Source organism: Brachycentrus maculatus, unplaced genomic scaffold (assembly GCF_059751285.1).
Source record: "Brachycentrus maculatus isolate JH-2025_06_01 unplaced genomic scaffold, ASM5975128v1 h1tg000696l, whole genome shotgun sequence".
Classification (NCBI taxonomy): domain Eukaryota; kingdom Metazoa; phylum Arthropoda; class Insecta; order Trichoptera; family Brachycentridae; genus Brachycentrus; species Brachycentrus maculatus.
The window spans coordinates 738323-749640 of record NW_028281428.1 but is presented as its reverse complement, the minus strand read 5'-3'; the positions used below and the strand labels follow the sequence as shown (position 1 = coordinate 749640).

Genomic DNA, 11318 nt, shown 5'->3' with positions numbered 1-11318 from the left:
CCTTGTAAGTAGTTGAACAGTTCTGCGTTCAGTTGACAAATTCTATGGATTTATTTAAGCTAAGCATAAGTTTAATCTTGTATGTCATTAAATCACAAGATTCAGTTGGCATTACTGTTTATTAAATACCTGTTATTTTGCCATAACCAGAATGTAAGTAAGTTTAATATTTTATATTGATGACCATTGTTTATAAATCATAATAATACATATCAATTAAGTGAATTCAAAATGTTTTTTATTGAACGAAACCAAAATGATGAAGTATGATTTTGAGTTTGGTTGTGGTCCCATGATTTGTGTCGCGGATCTGAGTGTGAGTTTCTAGGTTTGATCCCACCCATAAGTATGCAAATATTACAAAATATTTTTTTAAAATTTGCGTGTTATATTTTCTAGTATAGTTGGAAAATCTGTCATTCCAACAATATTAGAAACAGAGGGATAAGTTTGTCTGTAGAATCAGTGGGGACTGTCGCCATTGGTGAAACAAAAATGATTTTAACCATGCAAAATTTGTCATGAATATGTATGGAAAAAATTTCACTTGACACTTCTAATTTGAGATAAGTTTGATGAAGTGTACAATTAAAAACCATAGAAATAATTGAAGATTATATGATTGTGTTATTAATCATATTCTATATTCTGATGATTTCTATGGATTTTACATTGAATCAAAATTTTCATATTGTCTCGGGTTAGGTACTATGGCTTTATATGTCTCCAGCACAAATGATCAAAGTGGGCTTAAAATATTTGATAGACCATTTTGCTGAGGTTACCACCTTTTAGAAATAAGTATTTTTCACATGTGTCATTTGAACATTTTTGTTTGTTTAATTTTTTTTCATGTACCAAGTTTATGTTTTCTTAAGGAACAGTAAGGATTTAAGTTAGTTTAAATAAAAATACAGTATTATATTTGTGGATAGTTATATTTCTGAACACAATACAACATGCAAGCATTAAACAATGCTTTTAAGAAAAGTAATAAATAGTTAATTTCTTACTAAATTTGGTTTGCTATACACTGCCCTGATGTTTGAACATAAGTATTTTAGAGTATCTATTAGTCTAAGGAAGATAGTTTTATTTATTTAGAAGCAGTATTTGGATTTATCGTCGGAGATGGGAACACTCGCGAACTATTCCCACCTTCTCGGACGGGGATGTATCAAAATGAAGTAGTAAAATACACAAACTGAGATAGTAACGCATACTCTGGAAAGTATAAAATGTTTGGGCCAAAAGGCGTAATATTTCAAGTCGGTGTTTAACATCGGATAGCGGTAGGTTATTAGAGAGATTTCGTATATATATATATTATGTATATTAAGGATATATCGCTCGAGACAATCACTACGCCGAATTCGTCTTCAAATCAAATCCAACATAACTATAAACATTTGTTCCAATATTATTCACCTAAATTAATTTTTACAATACTAAGCTCAATCGATAATTTGTAAAAACAGTTTACTAGTAACACGTAGCGAATCTGTCAGATAATTGGCAAATAGGCAATTAGTAATCTCTTTATTTCCTATATGAATAAGGCCTTCGAAGTAGACGAAAGAACGCCTCCGTCCGCCGCCATCTCTCTCTCTCTCTCACCCGGCTCTCTCACTCACTCCGTCCCTCGCTCTCGCGGCCGGCACCGAAACACATTCCCCACATTATTCTATCTAAAATAAGTTTATCAACAACATATAACGGTAAATTCATTGTGCTCGGTAGGATTAGGCAATGTACAAATTATTACATAGTATTGCACCCTCAAGTCTCAGCCGGGCTGCTCGCTTCTCTCACTCCGCGGTGCTTGCGGTGCGTGGTCTCCCGGGACCCCCGCAGCGTCAGCGCGCCGCGCAGCAGCAGGGCCGCCCACAGCAGGCCCAGCACACCCGCCAGGCGCGCACTCCTGGGAACACACTCGCCACGTCAGTCCTCCTCTCTACCCGACTGCACCCTCTCGCACCCTCATGCATCCCATTCACTCGACGCTAAATATATACGAGCATAACATCACTTTACCAATTCATCGGGTACAACTAAATAAAGCTGCAAATAAAACCATAAGCGTAAAAGTAATTACTCATCTCAAAAATTCACTGATGCAAGATAAATTGTCATTCATATATTAAAACCTAATTATCCTATTCATTATGATCAGTTAAAAAAAGAGTAGAGTCAAAATATAGTACAGCAAATCCAATACATGCAAAAAAATTTTTTTTTATCACAGTAACCTTAATTGGTCTGTTTCTCAGAAGCCATGTTTTCAGTAATAACGGCCACATGCTTTTTTTTTGAGAGTATGATAAATATTCTCAATTACTGTGTTCAACAGTTGTGGAGAAACAGTATGGATACGAAATATCCGGACATAAAGATAAGAGATAAAACCAAAACTGACAAATAAAAAAGAAAGATTAGCTCTCAAAAGGAACAACTTCCACATGTAGAGAACTTACGTGTACTTTGATGGGACTGCAATTTTAGTTACATAGAGAGAGAAGTAACTTCTAGAGTAATGACACGAAAAAAGTTTAAAAAGTTAGTCAACAGCATGCCACAAAAATGGTGCAGAGCTAATAATAATAAAATAATGAGAATATGGGAAAAGTTGCACAGTAGGTAACAATGAGAGAAGCTTGTGTGTATTTGAATGAATCTCGAGAAAATGCTTATTTCCAATAGATTGTAAGTAAGAAGCCAAATTTGAAATTATTTTGTGCTATACCTACTTCATATACGATGGCTATGAGAAATTAAGAGATTGCCGGTTATCCGATTTTGTTAACTAAATAAAATAAATAAAATAGGATTTAGTCAATTTGAAAAGTACATATAAAAGTATGGTAAAATGTCCTTTTTGTGAGACGGATGGAAATTCAAATTTAAAAATATGAATCCTGGTGAAAAAAAAGTAGCCACTGTAACAAAAACTGTCATCCATCTAAAGGTATTTATTTAGAAATGCTTATGGTGAAATAAACACATATAAAGCGGATTTTAAATGACTGAAAGGAATAACTACCAATGTGATTTATTTTGAATGAATATACAATAGAAAGAGATTAAAAATGAATAATGACTCATGCATTCACTCAAAAAACAATACTTCTCCATAAATGTTTCATTTCTTGGCTTCGTTGTTGTAAAAAGAGGTTTGGGACCTATATTTCCAAAGTGCACTTATTCTAGTACCTAACAATGAATAAAAAATATAAACGTTTGTACACATTTTTTATATATTGAAGAATTTTTAACGGAGTTATTGTCCCTGAAAAATTAGATTTACTCCAAATCGTCCGATAGAAGTGAATTTAGCCACGTGTTACGATGGCATCCTAATGGCTTATAAAATTGAAAATGTTACACAATTTCCTTAAAATACAGCAGTCTCGTAATTTACAAAAAATATTGGGAAAATGCAAAAATTAAAACAACATCACTCTATTCTGTCTGAAAAAGTAACTGATGCATAATTTTTTCTTACATGATATGAAATATTTTATTTATTATAATTTTTTATCTGAAACAAGACAATGGCGTAGTTAAGTACACAATTAAAAAATGATATCGACAGTTTATTTCCCGCCAATTCCTAAATAAATTAATTTTTAATAAAACTAAGTATTTTATCTTTTTCACATACTTCCCATTCCCATTTTAATTTCTAAGTATTTGTATATATTGTAACAAATTGACAACATTCAGTGTTTTGTTTAGTAATAATAATATTAATTGTAAAACAAATACGAAACATTCTGGATAGTTAGTTTCCCTATCTATTGAATCCTGGTAAATCAAGGTTATACTGTATTTGCAAGTGCATTATAAGTGTATATATTTCTACATAACACCAATACAGAATTATCTTTACGTAGAATGGCTAAAATTTGCAGACGTGGAATAAGCGCAGTTTGGAAATAAAGGCTCGCATGATGTACACGTTTCCCAAGTGAGCGGGCAACATAAGACAAAGAGTAATTGGTGAGGTGTGAGGTGTGAGTGGTGAGTGGTGAGTGGTGAGTGGTGAGTGGTGAGTGGTGAGTGGTGAGTGGTGAGTGGTGAGTGGTGAGGTGTGGGGGGAGTTGGGACAAGTAAGAGTGAGGTGGTTACCGATGCACACAACACGCGATATTGCTCACCAGTGATGCGCAGTACGGCATCTGTGAACAAGCGCAAATGTTAGAACAGATTATTAATTATTTCTATCACGGGCGGGTCCAACCGACTACTGAAACATAAACCTCATTAGTTATAACACATTTTAAAATTTCTATAGATATTTGATGCCGTCATATTATATTTAAAATTTATTATGTATATTAAAAGCATTGTTGACTTTGTGGTATAGTAATATAACACTCTCCTTATCATTCATCTTTCACTTTGTGTATTACCATTTTACACAAAGTGAATGATGAATGATAAGGAGAGTGTTGTATTTAAATTACATATTTATTTAAATATTATTATTAAAGAGTTTAATGCTGGAATAACAAAGGCGCTATCTGTGAAGATAACTCAAGTGTCCATAAATTAAATCCTTTAACTGCTACAACCATGTTAACTGAATTTCTTTATTTTTTAAAAACAAAATTTCAAAATTATTTTTGTCAGGAATATCTTTTCTCAACTTGGTACCTCTAAATATGGTTACCATATTTTTTCTTTAATAAACGAACCCACCTTGAGGGTTAGATGTGCACTAACAGGTATGTTGACACTCTGTATCTATTATTAACAACGTCAGCCAATGAACTGATGCGGTTCTACTAACACATTTACATACCTGAATACTACTAATTTGTTCTTTTATCGGGCGGTAAGTCTACGATATGTTAAAAAGAAAACATCACTTCTATTTAACTCCCTGAAAATACATATCGAAAATCATTTAAACTGAATACAGCATGATATCCTTTGTATGAATAAAATGCATAAACCATAATTTTTAGAAAGTATGAGTATGAATAAATGAGCATCCGAGTTCAAAATGGATCAAAGTATACTGAGATAGCATTCAAGTTCATGAAAACCCTTAAATACAGTCTCGAAATAGGAACTTGAGCGATACAATATTAGAAAATACTATAGGATACTTTCAATTTCCATATGAAAAATAGACTTTGGAGACATTAATATCAAATTACACAAGTGAAAATTTTAAAATTCTCAGCTCAGTACTTTATTAATCAGGTTTTAAAATAAAAATTAATAGAGTTTAGGTGGTAAGCTATGGAAAACTCTATGCATCTAACTTCACTGCCATAAAATTCATTTTCCATAAAAAACTTTGAATTCGTATTTGAATATTTAAAAACGTAGCAAAATGAAAATAAATGCATTCTGATAATGGATATAGAATTTCAATGATTATTCAAACAATGACAATAAATTGAAACCTCCATTATCAGGACTAATTGGGGAATAATATGGTCCAGAAAATGAAGAATCCGTATAATTAAGAAGAGTAAAACATGGGATTATGAAGATTTTGATTGAAATATAGCTTTATACTTCTATTTCTATGTTGTTTCTACGAATTACATGTTTTTATACTCTGCAGAAATATATTGTTATTTGAGAAATTCATTCAGAGATTTTTGTCAATTCAAAAACTAGTTACAATTTGTGGCGATACTGATATTATAAATATTTCTTGATGTTTTTTGCTAAAAAATATGGCCGGACAAGTTTAGCAAGGCAATTATTGCCAATCCTAATGTCGTATTAAACACTTAATAGTCAAATTTTGACGAGAAAATTTGCCGGTGAAATCGTCACCAACAAGTCGAGACAAGACTGTCTGAATACCACTTGGGTTAGTCAATAAAAACAAATACATAAATATATTTGGCTCAGGCAAATCAATACTAAGAATTGAAATATGATTTTACCGAGCAGCACTCGGGCTCATCACTACAGTGAAAACTCCTTGCCCGAGTCACACTCGGGCTAAACTGGGAACTAGTCAAGCAACTTGACTGCTTAAAATGAAGATTAAAATTGGCTAAATGAGTGCCTCACATAAAACATTTTACAGAACAAATCAAGCAGGAAGATTGCGCTGATTTGCTATTTTATTTTCTAAACTATGAAATGGTAAGACTATAATCCGGATAATGGAGCTTGTACTATAATTTTTTGCTGTGGACGGGCCACAGGCGACTCGGTGAATGGAGAAGTTATCATTCCCAGTTTGCAGGTTAGAGTGTAAGAGTAGGGCAGAGTAAATGTGATGGTACCTGGCAGTCAGGGGCGGCGTGGTGCAGCGCCCTCGGACAGGGGGTGGAGGAGTTGGGGGAGCAGGGGGGCGCGGACGGGGGCTCCAGGGGGGGCGGGCAGCAGCGCTCCGCCGACCCGCCCGGGCACTCCAGCTCCCAGCAGTCAACTTCTCCCAGCTGGAACCAACAAAACATAAAGAAAACACTGTAATAAAACTGAGGTGCTAAATATTCTATGTGTGATGTGCTGTATGAATACCTAGCTCTCTTAGACTCATCATAAGATTGCTTATGAATGAAAAATATACATACTTTATCACAGATCACAGTTTATTAATTTTAAGATATAAAATAAAATATAAGTAATTAAGTGTCCAAATACTGGATTATCTCCAATAATAGGAATTAATAGGAATTCAAAATTGGATCATAAATATAGAAGTTCCAAGAATTTGAGTAGTGTGGTTGTCAATCATGGGTAGAATTGGTGAATGTTACACGTGTGTAAAGTGCTAAGACGGTCATAAGCCCCATAAATGACTTCCATATTTTTCTTCATCTTTGTTGAGATGTTAAAAAATAGTATGAGAAATCTGGGTATTTATATGACTTATGCACTGGTGATTGTTCACCATTCTAACCATGATGTAACTTCTTCTTCATTATATGATGATCTGTAACTATTCCTCATTACTGAGGGTTGTGACCCTTGTGGATGCAATGACTCTTCTCCAGTTATCCCTTGACTGCGCTGCCCGTAGTGCTCCAACCACCGAGGTGCCTGCTGCTGCTTTAATTTGATCGGTTCATCGTGTGGGGATCTTCCTCTCCCTCGCTTTCCCTCCAGGCTACTGATCACAACCAGTCGTTCTAAGCTATCCTCATTGCCACGTGCAACGTGTCCAAAGAACTAACAACTGCGGTAACTCACCAAGCACTCGCAGGTCTGGCACTGGTAGACCCATCTCTCGCCGCTGCGGAACAGCACGTGGTGCAGCTCCTGGTGGCGGCAGTCGTTAGCGGGGTCGCACTGCGGGCAGCAGGCAGGCGGAGGGGCGACGCCGCGCGCCCGCGCCCCGCATGCGCACGCCACCGCGCCGCACGCCACCACGCCGCGCACGCACTCGCACGAGCGGCATCCGCCCGCCTCCAGCCACGTCTGCCCGTCCGACTTCTCCCCGCCCTCGTGCATGCAACCTGCACCGCCCAAATGCATTTAGACAAAACTCCATTTGTGAATGGGATGAGATGTCATCGCAACATGTCACTCATTTAGTGTGGGATTGTCCAATTTTTTAAAAAGATATATTTAAATTGGAAACAGAATGTGCAAAAGAAGGTATGCAGTTGACAAAAATTTATGAGGCAATAGGACATAAAAATCAGATTCAGTGGGGTCTCATTTGGAAAATATGACATGACGAATAAATGAGCTATGTGACAAATCTTGATTGATATAAGATATTGAATCCATTGTCTATTGCACGTATTGTTGTAATCTATTACATATATTGTTTTTAGGGATCAACCTTATGAATTTATTATTAACTATACACATTCACTATCATTTTTAAGACATTCAAACTAAATATGTATGTTATAAATCCTTCTACATAATAGGCAAGAAGAATTTTCTAAGGCAACTAATAAATATTATTTGAAAAAAACTATTTTTGTTTCAAAGGGCTTCCGCAACGTATATAAAACGAATGTATGAGAATATAAGAGAAACTTGAGGATTCTGAAATAGTGAAATTGACTCTTTAAGGATAGTAAAACGAATGTATGAGAGAATATAAGTGAAACTTGATGATCTGAAATAGTGAAATTGACTGTTTAAGGGTAGCAGTTTAAAATATCGAGGTCAATCTTCCACAAAATGCAAAAACTCTTGGGCAAAAGAGACCTGAAGTTGAGTACGAGAGCTATAAAAGCGTATGTTTTAGCCGTGCATAGTGTGGAAGGGTGGACTCTCAAAATCTCCATCATGGATAAAATAGAGGCATTTGAAATGTGGTTATACAGGAGAATGGACTGATTGAGTGCCCAATGAAAGGGTCCTTAAAATAATGTGTAAAGATAGAGAACTGCTAATCACTGTCAAAAGACGAAAAGCCCAATACATTTCTACAGCTTTTAGTAAAGGGAAAGGTAAAGCACAGACGGGGCTTGGGGCATAAAAGAACATCATGGCTCAAAAACCTTCGACAGTGGTTTGGAATACCGGGGGCAGCAACCCTCATCAGCCTGGCCCAGGATCGTGTGGAGTTTAAGGAGATGGTCGCCAACCTCCGATTGGAGTGGCATGAGAAAAGAAGTTTAAAACAAATAATGAAATGTGACTCACTTAGTCTGCAGTTGGGGGTTGAGCATATACACTGAAAGGAGCCTTCAGTGTTGACACATTGCGCCGATTGGTGACAAGTATGTAATCCTTCCGAACACTCGTTGATATCTGAAACAGAAATCAAAATATAATTCAGAATTTATGAGCGCAAACAAGTTAAAATATAATGGCCGAATATTAATTTTGACTAAATTCTGCGCTTTTATTGGGCATATCTTTGTATATATGGTATGCGATGCGCACGCCCAGGACAATTTATGTAAAAGGTATCTGGCTAATTAGCGATAAAAATGAATAATTATGGATAGTTTTAGAGCTGGTTGGGGGTTGAACGGGAAATACCAATGACACACCAGAAGACCACACTGTACAAAACAAGGGGTCTCTTTAGATCAATACCGGAGAATGTCCCGCTTCAAGTGGATACATATGGGCATAAATTGTTAATGATGAAATTATGTTTTGCACTCAATTATAAACTTTTGTTTATAATTGAGTGCAAAACATAATTTAATTGTATGTGAATCAAATGAGTGGTTTGTGTGTATTATGTGATTCGCGAATTCTGTGTGGGCCTGGTACCTTGGCAGGAGGTGGGCTGCAGCGCCTCGGCGGCGGGCGCCAGCAGGGAGCGGTAGCCGGGCCGGCACTTGCAGTAGTACCAGCCGGGCATGTTGACGCAGATGGCCGTGTGCGGGCAGCGGTGGGCGCCCGCCGCACACTCGTCCAAGTCCCGCTCGCAGTGCGCGCCCGTGAAGCCCGCGCGGCACGAGCACACCTCGGGGGACACGCACGCACCCCCGTTCAGGCACCCTCCCGTGCAGATTGCTGAAATCAAATATCAGTAGTAAGTTAGTTCAGTTAGTCAGCTAGATCCGATTCCGACCCGATGCTGGCCGGCACACAGATGCCTCCACAACCTCGACCAGCACAGCAGACTGACATAGAACAGTGCAAATACATTTGCAGAAAATGCTCAGTCATCGCATTTCCCACTCAACCATTATTCGTCGACACCCTATTACGGATTCCTTTCACAAGTCACAATATTTTTTCCTTGACACAAATCTATTACAATTCTAACAAAGGGTGGACAAAAAAACTCACGTTGACAGTCATATCCGTCTCCCTTGTATCCCTGTACACAGTGGCAGGAGTAGGAGCCCGCCGTGTTGATGCAGTGCGCGCTGGGAGAGCAGCGGTGCTCCCCGGACGCGCACTCGTCCATCTCCACACAGTTGAACTTGTCGGAGCGAGCGTACCCCTCCTCGCACTGGCACAGGTACGAGCCCACCGTGTTGGTGCACTTTGTGTGGAAATGGCAGTGATGACCCCACAGGTCACCGTTTGATAAACATTCGTCAACATCTGAAAAGGGAGTTCCCAAATTATATTATATGTACTAAATTTATGTCGATTTAAGATTTAGCTGAAATTATTTATCAAAGAAAAAAAACAGATCTAAATAACTTTTATGTGGACCAAAATCGCATGTCATAAACATTTTGTGTAGTTGTAAGTGTGTGAACAGTGCTATGGTGGTGAAGGGTAGTATTGTTTGCATGTTGTAGTGATTGTCCTGACGAAGAGACGGGTACGTCTCGAAATCGGCAGATATAAAAATCTCGGTGAGTGGTTATATACTATTGTAATATAACTAGCATTTTTGTAAAAATAATAAAAGCTTTTTTCAATTTGTAACTTATACAGTATTTACTTATTTCATTTTAATCTTTTGATTTTTTGTTTTCTGTTAAAATTAAATATTTATAGTTTAAATTAGGTCTTTTAATCTATTTATATTTTTAATATCTATTGTATTCTTTCGAGGACCCTTTATTATAACCTAAAATAAAATGTATACCCACACACAGGCCATGCCTTTATGGAATCTTTTTTTGTATTAATACAATGGAATATTTTGTACTTGTAATTACCTGTGCAAGTTTTTCCATCTCCTTGAAATCCCTGGTTACATTTACAAGAATATTGTGTCTCAAAATTTATGCAGGAAGCATTTTCGTGGCAATTATGTCCACGACTGCAATAGTCCACTCCTATAACAACAATTTTATTTATTTATTACTCATATTATTCTTTAAAGAAACGTATTAGGTATATTATTTATTAAATGAAAGTTTATTTTGAGTGAAAATTCAATGTTTTTGTACCTATTTGCACAATACCATGAAGCTTAGTTTATCGTTTCGTCCAATAATTTTATATCTTAATAAAAATGGTAAAATATATTAATTGACAATACAGTAAAACCTCTCATAATGAGAAATATTCATTCAAGAATCTCACTTGTTACGTGAAACCATTTCTTTAGTTTATACAAATAAAATTAGATACTTAAATAGATATAATAAAATTAGATACCTAAAGATAGATAAATCTTACATAGCGTAACAACCTGGAGTACGGATTCAATTTGCAAAAGACTATGTATAAAATAACTATGTTCATCACAAATTCATAAATAATGACTATTTTAAATTTAAGATGAAATATACAGGATTGAAAAATAATTAATCATACACAATAAAACCATCAAACTAATATGAATTACTTTTTTTAACAAAAAATAAACAATAGACACAAAATCTTGGTGAGTGCTTATATATTAACATTACTAACATTTTTGAAAAAAAAAATAATAGTAATAATAAAATGAAATGACTAACCATAAAGTAAATGATTTAATTGTAACGAATATTAAAAATAAAATT

General features: G+C 35.9%; 1 protein-coding gene across 5 annotated transcripts in view; it reads right to left on the bottom strand.

Moving 5' to 3' along the window:
* Nucleotides 1-919: 919 nt before the first annotated feature.
* Nucleotides 920-11318, bottom strand: part of LOC148300541 (protein kinase C-binding protein NELL2-like) — a 92285-nt gene continuing 81886 nt past the window's right edge. For 3 of the 5 annotated variants that reach the window (XM_088274634.1, XM_088274636.1, XM_088274637.1), the window contains 8 exons: nucleotides 10524-10643; nucleotides 9694-9954; nucleotides 9169-9414; nucleotides 8587-8694; nucleotides 7171-7436; nucleotides 6261-6416; nucleotides 4129-4178; nucleotides 920-1921 (listed from right to left, as the gene is read on the bottom strand). In XM_088274634.1, the coding sequence (XP_088130760.1) occupies nucleotides 1780-1921; nucleotides 4129-4178; nucleotides 6261-6416; nucleotides 7171-7436; nucleotides 8587-8694; nucleotides 9169-9414; nucleotides 9694-9954; nucleotides 10524-10643 (1349 nt within the window). In that variant the 3' untranslated portion in view covers nucleotides 920-1779. The remainder of the gene's footprint in view (nucleotides 1922-4128; nucleotides 4179-6260; nucleotides 6417-7170; nucleotides 7437-8586; nucleotides 8695-9168; nucleotides 9415-9693; nucleotides 9955-10523; nucleotides 10644-11318) is intronic. The other 2 variants (XM_088274638.1, XM_088274635.1) reach the window with 2 other exon arrangements.